The 21,045-nt window shown below is 32.4% G+C and overlaps 1 protein-coding gene across 1 annotated transcript in view; it reads right to left on the bottom strand.

Annotated features, from left to right (window-relative positions):
- LOC143922850 (contactin-3-like) overlaps positions 1 to 20,370 on the bottom strand; it is a 51,559-nt gene extending 31,189 nt beyond the window's left edge. Inside the window, exons 1-2 of the mRNA XM_077446205.1 lie at positions 20,294 to 20,370; positions 19,818 to 20,032 (exon numbers count right to left, since the gene is read on the bottom strand). Of these exons, the coding sequence (XP_077302331.1) occupies positions 19,818 to 20,032; positions 20,294 to 20,370 (292 nt within the window). The remainder of the gene's footprint in view (positions 1 to 19,817; positions 20,033 to 20,293) is intronic.
- Positions 20,371 to 21,045: the final 675 nt, after the last annotated feature.

Genomic DNA, 21,045 nt, shown 5'->3' with positions numbered 1-21,045 from the left:
CAAGTCCCCCGCTACTCAAAAACATTAAGATATTATGTACTAGTTGTTTTACTCGGCTTCGCTCAATATTTGTAATATAAACAGCGTACACATGACGAGTCTAATAGCAAATATTCATTTGTTTTTTTTATTAAATTTATTTGAATCGAAAAAAAAATCAACTCATCGTCATAGAAATTTTGACTTTTTATTTATTATTTTTTTTACATATTATATATACAAGGAAGAAGGCCTACAGGTAAACCCCAACGCGCCTTCCTGGCCAATTAAAAATTACAATTACAATTACAATGCAGCATTTTTATTACAAGTCGTTGAATTACGAGACACTGAAAAACTCGCAAATTAGCGAGACATCTATGAATTGTACATACATTTTATTGTACATCAATCATACTTCAAATAGTGGTGACATAGTAGGTAGGAAGGATTTACGATTTAGGACTTGTTTACGATTCCCAACCAAAGATACATATATATATATATATATATATATATATATATATATATATATATATATATATATATATATATTAACATACAAAGTCTCTTTCGAAATTATATATTAGATTAAATACACACGCACTTGAAATGATGCCGTATTTTTATATAAGCCCACTGTACGTATGCTTCTCATCTAATTCCAAATAAAAGTCTTATATGTACACTCGCGACTAATTTTATCTTTTTGAAGCGCTACATTTTTAACTCTCTTTCATTGGAGCAGTTTGAATAATGCCACAGTTCACGAGGCTACCATCGTGAGTTTTCCGGCTTAGTGTGATCATTCTCCTCCGACTCCACAAGGTAAATAGGTAGAATGCTTAGACCGGGGGTGTGCGCGCAATAACGAGTGCGGCGTTTATTTATTTAACGCTCTGCGGTCCGGGTCAACTTTCGTATATAGAGCACGTGGGTTATTCAGCATTTTATCTGGACGTGAGCTCCTGAAAACGCAAAAACAACGAACGGACTGAAGTTAATAATGCACACTCGTTGCTCAGTGCTCAAACGGTCCGAAAGCGAGGGAGGGAGACGCTGGGCGAGGGTGGGTGGGCGAGAGAGACGTGTTCGACTCATTCAATTAGGCAAAAGTACCTACTCGAGATGTTCGACTTGCCTACTGCCATTCATTGGGATTAAGTCTCGTAAAATTTGTCCCGCATGTTGATTCGGTATGACCTTTTACAACTGTACGCTCTCTGGGTAGGTGTGGTGTGGTTGTGACGAAGCAGAGCTTAGCGGGTCCTATGTAAATGCAGAACGGTCCACTAGCTCCAATTTTGATGGAGGTTGGCTGCGATAATCGTAAAATCTGATAAACGGATTATTCCGCAAAAAGCGATCTCGCGCACTTCACTAAAATCGCGATCGCGGAACATCCGATAAAGTTTTCGAAAAATTCGCACGGCCCATAATGAGTTAAACCCAAATAAAGTTTTGTAGGTATATAGCAATATATGTTTTTTGAAAGAGTATTAAGAGATTGATTAAAATTAATGATTTTTTTTTTATTTAACCCTTTGAATGCTGACCAACGCTGATCGGCGTTTTGCTAACAAGTCCATGATTATATGCAAATAAAGAACGGATCCATTATACCTGAGTGTGCGCGGACACATGATTGAACGAGTAAATATCTAAGAGTAATGATCAATACGGACGTCAGTTCCGAAATGGATATGAGAAGAAGGATCGAAATAGCAAGAAATGCCTTCGGCAGCATGAGAAATGTTTTGTGTTGTCAATGGTTGTCTATGAAATTGCGTTTAACCCTTTGAATTCTGACCAAAGCCGATGGGCCTGAAAAACGCTGATGGGCGTTGTATATTTAACATGTACAAAGTAAACAAGAATACTACCTGCTAAGTCTTTGGGGTAGTATTGAAAAAAAAATGCATTGAACATGGGTCGTGTAATCCGTGTCATTCATTTGTCAACGTTTATAAAGTATTTTTTACACCGGAATTGCTGAATTTATAACCATAGCAGAATTACCCGATGGATATCCCTTACTGTTGAGTATTTTAGATTGTGGCTTGGCATTTAGATTGTGAGAATTACATTTTAACAACAATGAAGAAGATGCAACTAGTTAGGGAAGAATAGATTCATTAATATACTTCTTTTGTTTATTTTATATTGTTGCAAGATATGTATGTATATTAGAGCGTATAAACACACCTTTACAAAACTCGAAATTCTCGGTGGTAGTTATCTAGGGTTTGCTTGGATTAGCTACAATTTTAACACCTGCTTTCTATTGGATTTTTAAATAATTCTAGTTGGAAATGTTGCCGAAATATTCAGCGTGAAGGGCTTTCAACAGAAAAGACTTCAGCACTCAAAGGGTTAACGTTTCCGTGATACGACAAAAGCTTTCCATTAGGTCTATCGTTGAAAATTCAAAATAAACTAATTAGCTCAAAGTTTAAATTTTTCACTATGAACTAATTAATTTAAGGGTTTTATATTTTTTCGGTCGACGACTTTAGTTATGAACAATGCAAATAACTTGAATGCATTATCTTTTCGCGTATCTGTGCATTTATGCATATTATACATACATATGTATGTACATACGTATGTTTGTATTATAATGGAAGTCTCTAGAAGTAAACGTTATACACACTCGTACTCCTCTGGCATATATTATATTACACAATTATTATTATGACATTTGCTGTAAATCTTTACGTATGTTGTCTATTATTATTATACCTTTACTTGTATTTGGATGTACAAATTTTGTATTTTATTACATACATTTGTACGTCGTATGTGCCATGATAGGAATTATTACAGAGCGGGCACATATGGCTATATTATTTTCTATTATTATACATATATTTATATATTATATGGTTATATTTCATTGGATGATAAAATAGTAGAAGTAGTAAATAGTTATTTATATTTAGGTAAAATAATAGACATGTCTGGCGGTAAAGAAGACAATAAAGAGACGTGTGAATTTAGGATGGAGTACATTTGAAAGAATGAATATTGTTTTTAAATCAAAATATGTTTACTATTAGATTGACCATGTTTCAGCGGTTTATATTACAAATACCGAGCGAAGCCGGGTAAAAACACTAGTATAGGATAAACGCAACATTTTTTAGATCGTCGATTTTAAAAAACCTTTACTTAAAAATAATATATGTACATATATTTTGAAAATGAACATTAGTGATGACGTATGGAAGTGAAAATTGGACATTGATCGCCAAGTTGCCACACAAAGTCCAATGCACTTAAAGAAGTATGAAACGTTGTATGCTTGGCATGACGAGGAAAGACGGGAAACGGAATACGTGGTTGAGAAGCATGGCAAGGGTTGTGGATATAGTGGATAGAGTGAAGGTGTTAAAATGGCAATGGGTGGGCCACATGGCTAGAAGAATGGACAAAACAAGTGCAAGAGAATGCAAAAGGGTAAATGAAAGACCGCAAGCAAGATGGGTAGACGAAATCAGGAAAATGTGTGGGGTGAGATGGATGAGAGTTGCGCAAAACAGAGGCGAATGGAAGCGTGTTGGAGAAGCCTTCGTCCAGCAGTGGATGGTCAGTGGCTGTAGATGAGGATGATATATTATTTTAACAATTTTTCAAAAGAAACAATGGAACACAATAAAATACAAACGTAAGAATCATTGAAAATATCAATTGGAATCGCAAGAATGTTGAGTGGATCAACTGCCTTAGATAGAGACGAGTTCATTAAGATGTTAAAATGGGCTCTTACAGGTAGAAACAGAGCAACTGAGCGAAAATCTCTGTGTGTGTGTGTGTATAGAAATTACTCATTTTGCGGCATTATAGGAATTACTCGATCTTTATATCCGATACAAACGTAGACATTTTCGTGTTTCTAAATTAAGATCTTTGATTCCTCTTATTATAAAAATAAATATTTCATTTTGTTTAATATTTTTCTAAGTAGCAGAATTTTGCACATAAATATGTATGTGAATGTCAATACTGAAACAATAATGATCATAAATCGAATTGTAGCTACATATGTATATATATACATATATATATATATATATATATATATATATATATATATATATATATATATATATATATATATATATATATATATATATATATGTTTATGTAGATACATATGTATGTTTATCCATAATACGATTTTGTATGGAATTTTTTCTTTCGATTCGTTTTTATTTGAATTTATTTATGCATGCGCGTCACAACGAATTGAGCCTTCACGTTAATATTATGTACACATAAACGGTTGAAAATCAGTCAAGCGGATGTAACAATTTATTTCTGCCATTTATTATCGTCTCCGATTTTTCTATTTTCGATATAAAACTATTAATAACCGATGTCTCAGGGGTGCGATGATGAATTTCATCGAAGTCGTTCGACCGGAAGCGACAGTTTATTCTCACGAATAAATATCTAAATCGATAATATAATATTCGTAGTATGTATGTATCATATTATATGTATGTGTGTATGTATATGTATTTACTGTGTGCGAAAATACAATACCTTCATATTACATATATTAATATAATAATGCGGTCGTACGATGTGACAGCGGAATAGAGCTCATATTCTAGGAAATATTGAATTAATCTATGTATAATATTTACGAAGCTGTATTTAGTGAGTAACTATTTCACACCTGAAATTGATATTATAATATGATATACGTATTGGTTTTCGAGAAAATCAATTATGTCGTCGTATGTACATATATGTACATAATGATTAGATTTTCCAGATTGGTTTAAAGACTTCGTATTCGAGACATTCATTTGTTCCACTTTTTTTTTGCTCGTTTATGACGAATTACAAAGAAGCCATCGATATAATATGTTGGACTTAAAATGATACATGGTCATAGACGTACTAATAAATATGGAGGGAGGGAGGGGAGATAGTTTGTGATAGTATATTACGGCACCCCGACAAAGCCGCACACAACAAAGCCATGAATGACAATGCCGCGCCGAAATAGTCGCGCAGGACAAAAGTAAATTCCTATATATTATATTTTATATCCAATAAAATTAAAACATATTTATAATTACACATCAGAGTCACAAGAGCGCAACATTGACAAAAAAAGTCTTTGAAACAGCCTAGTTGGGGGAAAATCATGAAATAATGTTTTGTGGAAGTTTTCGATTGCAATGAAAATAATGGGAAATAAAGTATGTAAATGTCGACAAAAGGCAAAAATTTAACTTTCGCGGGACCGTCATAAACCTTTATGACGAATGTATTTTTAGCCTAGTACGTCCATTGCTTTGTTCAATATTGAGTTCCTAAAACAGTTAAATGACTTAATTTGGTTGCACAAAGTTAAAGATAACGAATCTTCCGTACTTTACTTGCGTCTCATTGTTTTTTCAAATAAACCTTTTTTCTCGTATCCTGATATCTCATTGAAATAACTCCTGTTTTATTAAATTTCATTTAATTTTGTAGTTTTGTTTTGCGCGGCATTGTCGGGGTGACGTTGATGTGGTTGTTCTGCGCGGGTTTGTCGGATCACCGTAAATTACAAACTTTTTATTAAACTTAAATGTAACATACATACATATAAATGTTAATATTTATATTTATGTTACATTTTTTTGCCTTGTAACTTTAGAACATTTATGTTGTATTGTTCTTGACTGTATGTATGTGCATATGAGCTGTTATATTTGAAAGTGGCGGAAGTTCAATTTCCAATTCCAAAAATATTATTTCTGTTTGACTTAATTCACAAATTGTTATCACTTCTTTTAATTTGATATGACCAGAATCTTGGGAAAGCATAATAAACGTATCACATGCCACCAGTATTTTTAAATATTTTTAAACGTAAATCATTATATGTATTTAATGTTTTGCGAGACATTTTTTGAAACGAAGAAAAGTGGACTTTTAAATATAACGGCTCATATATGTATGTATATAAACATTTGAATTTCTTGTTTCTTATATTAATAATAAGCTCTAACCGATTATTTTATATATAAAACCGAAACTGCGTCTGTAATTTGCTTTCTGATTGGCTGTCGTCAAAGTTTTTTGTGATTGGCTGGATTGGTCAAAAACGTTTGTGATTGATTGGTCGTTAAATAATATTGTTTTTTTTTTCGATTCAAATCAATTTAATAAGAAAACAAATGAATATTATTTTCATGGTTTTCATTTCATTTCCATTTATCGAGCGAAGCCGGGTAGCACCACTAGTACAATATAAGATTGTAAATCTTAAAAAAACATTGACCGCGCGACTGGGTCTGATTTATTACACACTTTAAATTTATTGGTTTATTGTCGTTGACAGGTGAGGGGATTGAAATTTGATTATTTAAATAGGTACATATGCTTAAATGTATGTGGATGATTGGCATTTATTATTCACTTTGTACATTAATCGTCTAAAATTGTAAGGTGTCATATAATTTAGATTAATTTTCTAATACGGAGGCTGTAATTTGACACCAATTTAAGCAGTGAACGATAAGCTCAAGTTAATAATAATTAATGACTAAAATGAAAACCGTTTGGTAACGCGTTTAGATGAAAACGCGTACAGGTGTATCATCACTCCGGGCTCGACTTGTAACCTTTTCGACTTTTGGCACAGTTCATGGGTACTTCTCGGCAGGGTTCATTTTATTTATATGTATATATATAGATGTATAGAATATATATATGTATATATATATATATATTTATTATATTTTTTCAGGTCGGTCGTTAAAATAGAGTCTTCAGATTTCTTTTCTGCGGTTTCGTACAACAATTGCGCTTTGTTGCCGTCATTGTGTGCGCCCCCAACAAAAATTCGCTTTGTTATATCCTTTCAGTGGCGAATTTCTTCTTTTTTCATTATTTATAAACATGTATACGTGTGTATTATATACGTATATGATATGTGTTGTACAGGGTGTCTCGGATGAATATTTCATCAATCTAAAGACGCACGTTTGATATTGACCGGGAGGGAAAGCTACGAATGAATGCGGGAGTATATACATATATAATATGTAGTATGTGGTGATTTTTAGAAAGCGTAATTACAAAAAAAAATAGCGGTGAATGCACGATATGAAAAAAGAAAATGATTGGATATTTTCCTCATTATTTCTCTTTATCGGTGTGATAAGTTTCGATACGATCGCTTCTTGCGGCTGGGTATGAAAATTATTTTGATGAGAGGTTTTGTCGTGACAAATGGCCGATAGTTGCTTCAAACTCTGAAAGACGGCTGAGAAATGGCGCCAATATTTTGTGGCACTTTACAAAGATGTCATTGGTAACTCGTGCACGGTTTGCAAATTGTTTGCGAGAGATTTCACGACGAGCTAAGTTTGTTGTAAACTTTCATAAAAGTTTATGAAATACAACAACAAAAGAAATGTGTGCATGTACAATGTGGTGTCCGTTTATCCGATGTACAAATTCATAGTTTCCACCTTATAACGGGAAAATTTGGTATACTATTTTATGGTGTACTAATTTTGGCGGGTTTTGTCAAGGTTCAGAGCTTGGGGTTGAATGGCTTTCATAAAAAAAGTCCAAGTAATTGTGTTTGTCCGTTTTGCAATTCGAAACATTTTAATTTGGTATACAGCCAGCAGTATTCGGGGTCTCGATTGAAAAGAATTTATTCCGAGTATTTCCGTAGTATTGCTGGTCCGACTTGAATATTTGTGATTCCAAGTCAGTCGTTTCCCATCAGAGTATGCTAATGTATCTGATTTCATTGTTGAAACGGTTCCTCATCAAATTGGCAAAACTATCCTACTTTCTATTTGTCACCACTATTTGAATATGATTTTAAATTTATATAAATATGTATATATTTACAGGACTGAAATCATAGGTGTCGTTCAGGGGCGACTCATAAAGGGATAATGGAAACATATATAATTTAAAATTAATAAATAATCTTATAATTTAAAATGAATAATTATCTTTACTCCGACAAGACTTAGCTGAAATGTTTGTTTGTTTCCGGGCAACGCCGGCTGGCTTTCTTTATGCATATGTTACAGTCGAAGGGTATTTTCAGTTGTAATATATTCCAACTGGCGTTTTTAGGTCATTCATATTCGAATACAATTCAACTAGTGAATTATATCTCTACGAGCGCAAATACACTTTCAACAATGTGCGCCAGTTGTTATAAAACAGTTGAGTTTTGACAGGTCTGATGTTTTTACGAATGCTTTAGAATTCAATAATGCGTTAATATTTGCTAGGTATTACCAATAAATTTAATGAGTACCTTTTTATGATAACTCTAAGAATGTGTTAAAAACAAAAACGTGACTTTGCAACTCAATTTACTAGTCGAATGACGTTTCACGAAAACCTATCCTCTCCACCTAACTTATAATTGAACTGTATTTTCAGTTGTAATATATTTTGACCAGTTGGAATTTAATTCGCCATATGAATAAACTTACGTGGGTTAGACGGAATATATTCGAACTAGTCAAAATAAGTATGTTAAAACTGAAAATACACTTCAACTATGTATGTACATATAACGGTACTTGCTAGCAGGTCAGATTGAATATATATTCCAACTAGTCAAAATATATTACAATTGGAAGATACAATTCAACTATAACAAATATACTAACAAGAAATATAACTAATGACGTCACTCTATTTTTAAATGCTGACTTGTAAAAAATTATTAGTTGTTCAATGTGTTGTATGATATTATATTACATATATAATAGTTTTGTGAATAAGAGCTGTTCAAATGCGTCATATTAAAATGATGTACATAAGTATTATATATATAGATGTACATATATTAGATACATATGTACGTACGTATGTATACACATTCATAATATTATGGAATATTACTAAGGCTATTATCTATGAGCAAGTGAATTTCTGTACACATACTGTAACTTTGACGACAAATAACTTCGGAATGTTGAAATTAGGTTTACGTACATAAGTACTTGTAGAAACTATTCAGAATGTGCATCGCGCACGAATATATTTGAATTATACACGTACATACGAATGAATATGTACATATGTATGTATATACACATTACATACAATATACACACACGGTGGAGACGAAAGATAAACGGATAAGAGGATTTTTTTTTTGGAATTATGTTTCATTTATGCGGAATACTTAGCGTGTGAATTAAATCGCACGTTTGAATTAAGCTCGGTTGCCTCCGGCGTGTATTTTTTAAGGACTTTGACGGATGAAATAACCGCTAGGAATTTAAATTCAATTTATATACATATATTTACAATAAACATTACTCGGCCAAATTACGACACATACAATATTGACAGTGAAGACTATGATAACCCTTGAAATTATTAATAAATAAACATGTGTTTTTATAATGTGTATGTATGTAGATATGTACATAGTATGAAGTGTATTTAGTCACCTACGAATGGATATAACATATTCTCAATTTATAATAAACTAGTGGTTTAACCCGGCTTCGCTCGGTATTTGTAATATAAAACGCTTAAACATGGCTAATTTAATAGTAAATATTTTATTAAATTTAACGTCAGTCTCTAATACAAAGTCTCTTTTGAATTTATACATTAGATACGAACATATCTCTTCATCAACTGTAGCCGCTCATCATCCATCTCACCCCACACATTTTCCTAATTTCGTCTACCCATCTTCCCTGCGGTCTTTCTTTTACCCTTTTGTATTCTCTCGGGTACCATTCTAGCAGTTATTTTGTGCATTCTTCTAGTCATTGCCACCCATTGCCATTTCAATAACTTAACTGTATCCACTATGTTCACTACCCTTGTCATACTCTCATCCACGTGTTCCGCTTCCTGTCTATCCTCATACTTTTTTTGTGTAGCGTCTTTGGCATTCAATGTCCAAGTTTCACATGCATACGTCATCACTGGTAAAACGCATTGATCGAAGATCTTATTTTTTAGGTAAAGCAAAATTTTTGATTTAAAAACAGCATTCATTCGTCCAAATGCACTCCATCCTAATTTCGTACGTCTCTTTCTTTATTTTTCTTTACTACCGGACATGACTATTATTTGATCGAAATATAAATAATTATTTTTACTATATATATAATATGTATTTGATGGTATGATTTGTATAAGAATATGAGATTGTGCACTAAACAAACCAACTATCTACATATGTATGCAATTGTAAAAAAAGTGTTTCCTTAGTTATATAAAACAACATAACTCTACATAAAATTCTACGACACCTCAGTAAAAAACACAATGCCCAATTAAATTTACGAAAATATTATGGAGCTACACGTCATTGATTGATGATAAGACAATAAAATACAACATACTTCTCAAAGAAAGTTTTTATTTATTATCATGTTTTTAAAAATTTAGTGTGGTTTATTCCTTTATGAACATTTTTACTTTGGTTTGTATGTCACTGTATATCAGTGTCGCCTAATGGGCTCTTCTTGGCCGAGGACCTATTTTTTTCGACTTATTAAGAGGGCTGGTTACCCGAAACCTTAATTTTTTTGCCCTTCCTTTCTTCAATATATATATTGAGTGAATGCGACTAGATAATACCTATTTTAAATCGACAAAATCGAGGTTTCGTATTCTCCAGTTTTCTCCCCCGAAACCGGACCAATTTAAAAAAAAATTTCATCATCAGTATGAAAAAGATATTTTCTATGTTTGTCTTTGTAATTTTTTAAAAATCAACCGTTAAATTGGCACCCTGGACTCTTTTCGTGGGTGTAAAAACGAGGCGATTTTATAGATGTTTTGTGGCTCCTAGCTCCTATAAAAAATAACTAATCAAAAAAATAAAAAATACAGAAACATGCCTATGGTGGATATCCATAGCATATTGAAAAATAATTGCTCTAGTGCCACAATTGAGGAAGGGAGAAGTGTAATACGTTTGTATGGACAAGGCGCTGGTGTCCAGCCTTCTTAAGGACGAATACCAGTCAATAAATTGATATTGTTATTGTGAAATTTCGTATTAAATATTTTGTATATTCTTCACAATTCGGAAAATTTATTCTAAATGTTTATCTTAGAAGATATTTATAAATTTTAATCACGCACAGTTCTCTTGATTTTTTTTCTAGGACGAGAGCGACACTGGAGAAAATTGTCAAGAGTCTCCTTCGGCTACGATCAATTATCGTCACTTTTTATTTTCCTTCTCGAGTAGGTACAATTCGTATATATATATATGTATGAATGTATGTATGTTCATACATATATACATATGTGGATGTACAGACGCGTATATTCGTTGTAGCGAAGTTGTGTTCGTTATAGCGGTTATTATAGTTGAAATTCGCGTACGCCAAGTTTGGCGCATAATCGTTATGGACAAACTTCGCACCGAGTCATAAGCGAGTGTCGCTTTATAAACAGGTCAGCAATGCGGTCTGTACAATTATGAAGTCGATTAATTTATTAAGTGCTAACATTGATGTTTAATATAATTTAATTAATTAATTAAAAACAAAACAAAAAAAAGATACGTAGGTGGCGTCGGGCGAGTTATGCGCCCGAGAGTGTACACATTATGTAAATGTAATTTGAAGAATGTCGTGAAAATTTTCGTCGAATTAAAATTCACCTATGGAATATTTAGCGTGTAATATGTATGCATGTATGTGTGTGTGTGAAAAAGTGTTTGGAATATCTGCTGTAATTTATTAAATATCAATTATGGTAACGGTATTCGCCGTCACGACCCAATTTTCGGCATTTTTAAATTAAAATGCGAGCGAAGCAGCTCGCTTTCCACTTTTGTTTAAAATTATTTCAAATAGCAAAGCTCTAGTTTTTGGGCTTTTATCGTAAACTGGATATGTTGCAATAAATAAAATCATTTTTGACGGGTCATCGTTTTTGCAAATACAAATACCGCTGAATATGGTCGATCCGATATAGTGTGTGCTTACGAGAACCGAGCATGCTGTCGCATTCATACAATGTGTTGTAAAATTGTAAGGACGTAAAATAATTTCTTATTTAACTGTGTATGTATATAATATTATTAAAATTTAATCCAATGCAAGGTCTTTAATAATATTATTGCAAGTTTTGCTGTTCATAATATGACGTTGACAATTGCTTTTATCGTCTAAAAAATATAAATTTTCATTCATATAAAATATATACGTATTACATTAATAAATTTATAATATCAACAACTTACGTATTTTTTATTTAAATTTTATTAATGTAAATATTTTAAAATACGTAACGCGAACTCAAAACTAACAAAAAATAAAAATCGAATTCTTCCGACCGCTATACGCACGAATAATGCTATATTTATTGACCAAAATGCGATGCGCAACTGAAACGAAATGTAATTGGCCATTGCGGGTTGAGTGGTTCGACTATACTGTCGAAATCGTATTAAATATTCGATCACATCTGAAGTACAATATGTACATACATACATACATATGTACATCACGACACCTTTTTAAAATTTGAAGATTATCTCATTTCAATCATATATTATATATTATAAATATACATATATGTATGTACGTACAATGTAGCAATATAAATCGTTTAGTTTGAACACTATCGAAAAACTATTATTTGTATTGCAACGTAGAGATTATGTGATTGGTCGACCACTCGTTAACTAACACTGATCTCCGGTTCACGCCAAAAAAGCTTCAGCTTACGAATAAGCTTTATACAACAGCCAATAAGGTCTCGCGACCCATCCACCAATGATATCTCTGTGCGGAGAGTGCTCTATGAGCATAAACATTGGTGGTTTTGGTCTGTGAGTCATTCAGAGCTGGCAGACCGACGGATGCAGACCAAAAAACTACCTTTACCACACTAGCTACGTCTTTCTCTCCGATCTCAAAAACCCCACTACATGTCCATGTAGTAATTCTATAATATTGCTATATATATGTACGTATGTATGTATGTATGTTTATACATATTTGTACTTTTCATTACATACGCTATTATAAGTAGATAAACACAAACACAAGTATTATATAAGGGTGGTGGAATAAAATTTTCTGCATGTGAATATAAATACACAATTGTCGAGAATGTACATATAAGGCGGGTTAAATATTCAGCGCGCTCAAAGAGCAGGCCGAACGCTTTTCAGGCGAAAGTTTACTTTGCATAAATGCCTGAAGAGAGCTGGTGGGAACGGATAAAGGACATTTCAAAGGATATCTCCTGAAAATTTTATACATCAACCACCAAGTGTGTACTGAGAGAGAGGGAATCGATAATAATTCACTGCTTAACCTTTACCGCTCCCGATGCAAGCTACATACATACATATGCATGTACATATGTATGTACCTATATAGACATACATATAAGCAGTTAGTATACGAATGTACATAATTGAGTCTTACCTACTGTTTTTGTTAAATTTTTCAAATTTGATTTTCCGTTTTCACCGGAAAATCGCTAGCAATGAATATTGTGTTTTTGGTCGAACCGGTCTAGCATGAGACTTACGTAAAATGTACATGCTATCGCATTCCCTTCCATCTGACCTGCGATGGCCAATTACATTTCGTTTCAGTTTCACATTGCATTTTGGTCAAGAAATACAATATTGTCCGTGCGTATTGTATTTATATATATATATATATATATATATATATATATATATATATATATATATATATATATATATACATATATATATATATATATATATATATATATATATATATATATATATATATATATATATATATATATGTATATATATACATATATATATATATATATATATATATATATATATATATATATATATATATATATATATAATATTTATATACGTGTAATATTTCTTTGGAGTATTAAAGGGAAGTATTGAAAACCCTTCGATTTTATTGGAACTTAAATTTTGGGCGCCTGAATGCGGTAGAGCTTTGCGTCATCGTTTACTTGTCCAACCTATTCCTGCGAAAGCGTATCTTGTAAAGGCTATCCGGTTCATTAATGTGATAGATGAACATTTGGACCTGTTTAATTGTCATTTTGATGAACTGGTCAATTTCATGAGATTCGGCATGAGTCTATTCCAATGAGATGAATGATTGGCAATTTTTATTGTTCTTTTCTTTTTTTTTGTAAGACTGGTGTCACGCATTGGGGCAACCTGTCAGGTTATATTGGTCATAATATTGTTATTATTATTATTTTCCATTTACATAATGTATTTAAAAGCTGCCCTTGAGCTGACCTCGATTGAAAAAGAATTTTTCTGAGTATATCTGTAATGCTGCTGGTCAGACCAGGATTTGTGACTCCTGGTTGATCGTTTCCTATCAGAGTTTGCCAATTTTCTCTGATTTCATTGTTGAAACGATTCCCGATTAAAAATTGGCTAAAAATCCTTCCTACCCACTATGTCACCACTATTTGAGTATGATTAATGTAAATATTACAATAAAAATGTATGTACAATTCATAGATGTCTCGTTAATTGTCGAGTTTAAGTCAGTGTCTCGTAATTTAGCGACTTATGTATATAATAAAAAATGCTGTATTGTTTGTAATTTGGCCAGGTAGGCGCATTGGGGTTTACCTGTAATGCCTTCCTGGTATGAAATAAAATAAAATAAAAATAAAATAAAATAAATAAATAAAATTTATTATAATTTTTCAACGTCATGTTATGGACAGCAAAAATTAAAGTCATATTATTAAAAACCTTGCATTCAATTATATTGTAATAATACTATATATGTAGTTAAATAAGAAATAATAAAATAAATAAAGAAATTGCCCGAATGCGACAGCATGCTCGGTTCTCGTAAATCTCACCCTACATCGGATCGAATATAGAAATGTAAGTTCTTGAGAAGTGAAAATATGTTCATATGTATAATAATTAGAAATATGTAACGTTTGTTTGTGTGTTTTTCAGTTATTATTAATAATTATAATTAACGCTTAAATGTATGCATGTAACTAATATGATAATAATTATTGTAATGATTAATTTTTAACTAAGCCCAACCTAACCAAACCTTACTTTACCTAAGCAAACGTACAAACGTAAAATTTAATCTCGAGAATGGAAAACGTGATTATGACCGTTCGCTTATAAAAATACACCGATGTATAAAACAAAATGTCCTAAATATACAGAATAAATCTGAGAATATACACACACACACACACACACGGTGTAGGTATGTGAGTAAAGTAGATTTTATCAGTTAGAAAATGTAATATGGATCTGGGGTGGTTGTGGTTGTGGTTGAATTAGAAAAACGATTTTCGACCGGTGAAGGGTTGAAGCGTTCGCGAAGTCAGTACCGTAAAAGACAATGCAACAAAGTTTCACCAGAACGATTATCGTCGACTGCGCTCTAAATTTCCCAATTTACTGACCAGCACCGATCCGCATACGGTACGGTACCTACTCACGTTGGGAAAGTTTCTATGTTGGACTAAGCACTTTTCCCCACCGAATTCTCCATCCGCTCTACTATGTCACGGATGTAATTTATTTCATTTCACAGAGACACACCTCAAAAGACATCATTTTAAACGTGGAATCCTCGATTTTCAAAAACCAACGATTCAATAGAAAATGAATATATATTTATTGATTTAAAGTTCAGACCATTGTAGCATTACAGGAATTCTTAATGCGCCACAGTGGGCAAAGAAACGATACAAAATGATAACTAAAGAAATTAGTCATGACAAAAATTAGGCATGTATCTAATACACAAACAACACATTTAACACAATCATAAAAATAATAAGCTATATATAATAGCGGATAGTAATAATAATTACAAATTATAAAAAACAACAAAGAAGGGAATGTCTTATGAAAGAAAAAAGACATATAAACATATGTACATATATAATATGTACACAAATACAAATACATTTTTATATAATCATAAAAAAACAATAGAAATTAATAATAGCAGATAACATAAAAATATCAAATATAAAATATAACAAGGAATGTCTTGCCCCTACAGCCAGTTCCAAGAAATAAGAACCAACTGCAAATAAAAAACATCTCTGTGAGGCCAAAATGGATTATTATATATTTTATATTGAATATTAAATATTATATTATATATCCATATATTCTATACTTCTTTATGGTGATGACATAAAAATTTATAAACCTATTTACAGTATAGACGGTCGTTATATGTAAACTGCAAGAAGATTTGAATAGATTTGCTATATATTGCTTAAATAATGACCTCTTTTTTCTAAATCCTGACATATATTTTCGAAATCCTTCTTATCTTAAACTTTACCAGAAATAAAATTACTATCACTTATAATTGCTATTTAAACCTATTTTAAATATATCCTCTTCTATTAAGGATCTTGGTGTAATACTTAATAATAAACTCGACTACTCTGAACATATTTCCCTCATCTACTATATATAATTTCGAAAGAGACTTGTATGTAATTATGTAACTATTGTTGGTTCGTAGAAATTAAATTTAAATAAAATAAAACTATTAAAATAAATTTAATATTATGTTTAATATTAGATAGGCCATGTTTAAGCGGTTTATTGTATATAACAAATACCGTGCGACGCTGGGTAAAAACACTGGCTTCTAATAAAACATATAAATCTCTTGGATTCCTACTCTGCTCAACTAAACCCCTATAATGATCCTCATGTACTTAAATTACTTTATTTTTCCCTTGTAAGGTCTCGCCTTGAACTTACGTCAATTATCTGGTCACCTTTTTATATGTATATCCCATATTAATTGTATTGAAAAAGTCCAACTAAAATTTATCAAATTCTTACGCTACCGTTTTCCTATCTTTACTCATACTACTGTTTCCGATATTTCAAAACTTCTCAGACGACGACTCATTGATGCTACATTACTTCGTAAGCTCATAAATGGTTTCCTCGATTGTCCCGATTTACTGAGTAAGGTTGGTTTCAGGATCCCAGTTAGGTATACTAGACACGCTGCACTCTTTTCACTTAATCCTTTCAAAACTAATTCGCTAAAATGTTCCTATCTACAGCGTGTTTATCTTATGTTTAACGGGGAGCTGAATGAGCTTGATCTACATATTCGGTGTTTCCTTGCATCAATTCAAGACTGACATCGGAAGAGTTTTGATTGATTAATAGATCCATTTATATTTTATAATTTTCTGTCACTTTATGATTAGTTATGCACTGTTCTATTTAGTCATGTTTTAAGTTTTATTCTTTTCTTTTTCATCTGTGTATCTCTATGTACCATTTTATGTAATTTGTAAAAATCTCTAATCTAGATGTTATTTTGTTACATTTATTCTTTATTTTTATGCATTTCCACGTTTGCTATCTGTTGATTTTTCAATGAATTAATAAATACATATACACTGTATTTAAACCAAAAGAGCTAAAATTAATTATAGTACATTATGTATTTATGTATGTTGGTGCTCGTATAAACTGTGTAGAGATATCGTGCGGTTTAGATATTTTTGTATAATGTACATATAATAGTTCACTTTAGTTACTCAGTTTGTAAAATGTTGCGGGTTATTTCCATTAGGCAGAATTACGCTTTTATAAATTTATAAGATATTTTTATATTACAGCTTCAATGACATATTGTGGACGTCCCAATAGGTAATGGGTTTTATTTCTTTTCAGTCGAACATTCCATTGGTTTTGTTTTGGTTTGAGGTAATGTACATATTTATTTTCTCATCATACATATGTACACAATAGTATTATTACATTATCTGAGAATCATGTAGAGTAGTAGACATGTTCTCAAAATGTTCTTTGTTCTTGTCCTGCGATTTTCTCTGGGACGTTTGTACTTTTTCCTTAATCCCATCGTTCGAGCAGATTTTCTCTTTTCTCTCGACGGTTCTTTTTCCTCTCGAGCTTTCAAAGCTTTCTTCCGAGGCCGAAGAACAAATTCTTTTTTTTTTTTTGTAATTTTGGGTGTTAATTTCCATCTCATTGATAATTCCTCTTTCGGTTTGTGTGGTTCCCTTATTTTTTCTTCTTCGGCCGTCAATAGATAAGCGCGGTATTATCGAGGATTAATTAAGTTCACCGACATCAAAAAATAACTAATGTTTCGTTCTCTTTATCTTCACGTAAAAAATGTGGAAAAAATACGCCAGTATTGCGGATAAATTTAATTAATTACAAATGCGAAACGTCGAGTGCAAGTCGAATAGAATTCAGCACAAGCTGTGCATTCACTTCACATTCAGCATCCGACTAATTATATATGTACTTTAAATAAATATTTTTTAATTGAAATGATCGCTTAAGCCAACACAATATAAAATGTGTATAATGGAATTTTTGCAACCATTCGTAAAGCGCTATATGAAAATATAAGAAACTATGTATAGGAAAATAACTAGTGGTTAGCATATCTTGCTATGGTCAATGTACATAGTTACGAGTTCGAGTCACACTGGTTGCTGCTTGCCAGACCTTGGTTTGTGACCAGGTCGGTCGTTTCTTATCAGAGTTTGCCAATTTTTATGATTTTCATTGGAACGATTCCTGCAAAATTGGATCTACCTCCCCATTTCTCTCGCAAATTTAGTTATTATGTTATAAATCTCAAGGTTCGCCGGATTTCTCTCCATAATGTCTCTGTGGATGATTATTGTATAAAAATTCGTATTGTTATATAAATATTTGTTGATCGTATTGTATACGATTGTTTGTAATGTTTGCAATGTATACGATGTTTGTAATCGTGAATAAGAACAGTGATGAGATGAATTTGCGTCCGAAAACTAAATGAACTATGAAATATTTCCAACTTTCAAAGCTATTTTAGACATCTGTTTTATTATTTTGAGGGCTGTACACCCCAAACCTTAATATTGTTGCCGTTCCTTTCTTCGATATATATATTGAGTGAATGCGACAATATATATCAATATATATATATATATATATATATATATATATATATATATATATTGAGTGAATGCGACAGTTGCGCTTCGACCAGATAAAACGTATTTTAAATCGACTTAATCGAGGTTTCGTATTCTCCTATTTTCTCCTCCGAAACTGGACCAATTTTAAAAAAAATTTCATCTTTGGTACGAGAAAGATATTTTCTGTGCAACTATGTGCGTATTTTTTTTTAAATCGACCGTTAAATAAGCACGCTGGACTCTTTTCGTGGGTGTAAAAAAGAGGCGATTTTATAGATGTTTGGCGGCTCCTAGCTCCTATAAAAAATAACTAATCAAAAAAATAAAACAAAAGATGCATTTCAATGGTGGATATCCATAGCATATTAAAAAATAATTGCTCTAGTACCATAATTGAGGATGGGAGAAGTTTAATACGTCTGTATGGACAAGGCGCTGGTGTCCAGCCCTCTTAACAACGTACGATAACGTTTTCTAAACTTTTATACCTGAACACGCAAAAACTACAAATTATGAAAAACCCAATTTGCCGAATTCTGAAAGGCCTTGTATAGGTTATTGAAACCACTTTCAATAATATTTTATTGGTTTAAGACCTGGTCTTCGTTCATTACTAAATCTCAAAGCCGCACATTTATTTTGATCTTTCATATACATTTGAAATTCATAATAGTTAGTTTTGAAGAAAAAAAAACACGAATTAAAGAAAACTTTAAAAAGTCGGTTGATCGAGCCAAAAAAGCCGGTTTTCGGTTTTTTGAAAAATGGTCAAAAAGTCGGTTTTTCGGTTTCGGTTTAAGCCGGCTTGGAAGCCTTATATTGTGCATGTGACTGTATTTTTCGATCAAACCTTCATAATAGCAGAGTAGTCAAGTAGAATCACTCACCTATGACTGTGACGAGGATCCTGGAGTTCCTGGTAGGTGCTGCTCTGTAATCGACTCTGCAGCGAAATTCTCCGGCGTGTTCCGGTCTTAAAGGGTCAAGAACGAGAGCCGCTGGTCCGATTGAATGCCCTCTCATAGGGGTTCCACCCTCCTCCCCCAGGATCTCCCTGTCCACCCACTGGGCTGGCGGTTTGCTCATATCTCGGCTGTCGTAGCTGTAACACACAACAAACACTCATAAATTCAACATCATTATTTGACGTCGGCGTTTCCACGGAAAGTATTTCTGCGGCTCTGTGCTGAAAGTTTGCTTTCATTTTGGCTAAATGGCAGTCTGAAAACGGGTCTACCGGGTCTCAATCATGACAAATCGGCAGCAATTTCAACCTTTACGAACAAATGTCTTTTTTTCCCAATACAAAACGAGCAAACATCCTTGCTATTATGTACATATGTACATATATATGTATGTGTACTTGTCATTTACATGTTGACTTTCATTCTTCTTGATTCTACATGTGTACATATTGAATTTTATGTGGTGGGGCTCCATAATGATGGGCTCGGATCACTACTTAAAGTCTACAGTCTAGGTTAGATTATAATGATATCATACTGTAGATTTTGCCAAAAAATTGTCGGGTGATTTTTGAGTGTTTTCTCGAGGTTTTTTAAAAGAGTAGTTTTATCTCATTGCATCAAAACACTCTCTTTCAGGAAAATATTGACCAATATAAAAAAAATTGCTTAATAATATATGCATACATATATGGTTCCCGGAAAGATGCACTAAATTGCACTGAATAGTAGCACAGTTTCGAGAAGTCATAATTTTCAAAGGCGCTCAAAAATAACTTACACAATAGAACAATAGAACCACAAAAAAGGTCAGCACCCTCGATAACATACAAATACCCCTTGACGTTTTTTTTATGGAATTATATTGCGTTAGTTCTCTGTGAGCATCTTCGAAAGTTTAGATGTCTCGAGAGTGCAACTATCTCGAGTGCATTTTTCCGGTCACCCATATATTATATAATAGCACTATTCTGTGTGTCTGTCTGTGTGCGACAACGCTTCGATTCTACATGTGTACATCACAGCTAAAACACACAACAGAACGTACGAATATAATAATGAAAAAAAAAACTGTTTGCTACCAATGTTTCCTCTGGGGTAATAATCTCAGAGCATTTTGCGCTTTCTATTGAAAATTTATTTAATCATA

Source organism: Arctopsyche grandis, chromosome 2 (assembly GCF_051622035.1).
Source record: "Arctopsyche grandis isolate Sample6627 chromosome 2, ASM5162203v2, whole genome shotgun sequence".
In the NCBI taxonomy this organism is placed as follows: domain Eukaryota; kingdom Metazoa; phylum Arthropoda; class Insecta; order Trichoptera; family Hydropsychidae; genus Arctopsyche; species Arctopsyche grandis.
Note: the sequence above shows the minus strand (reverse complement) of the source record. Positions and strands in the feature narration are given on the sequence as shown.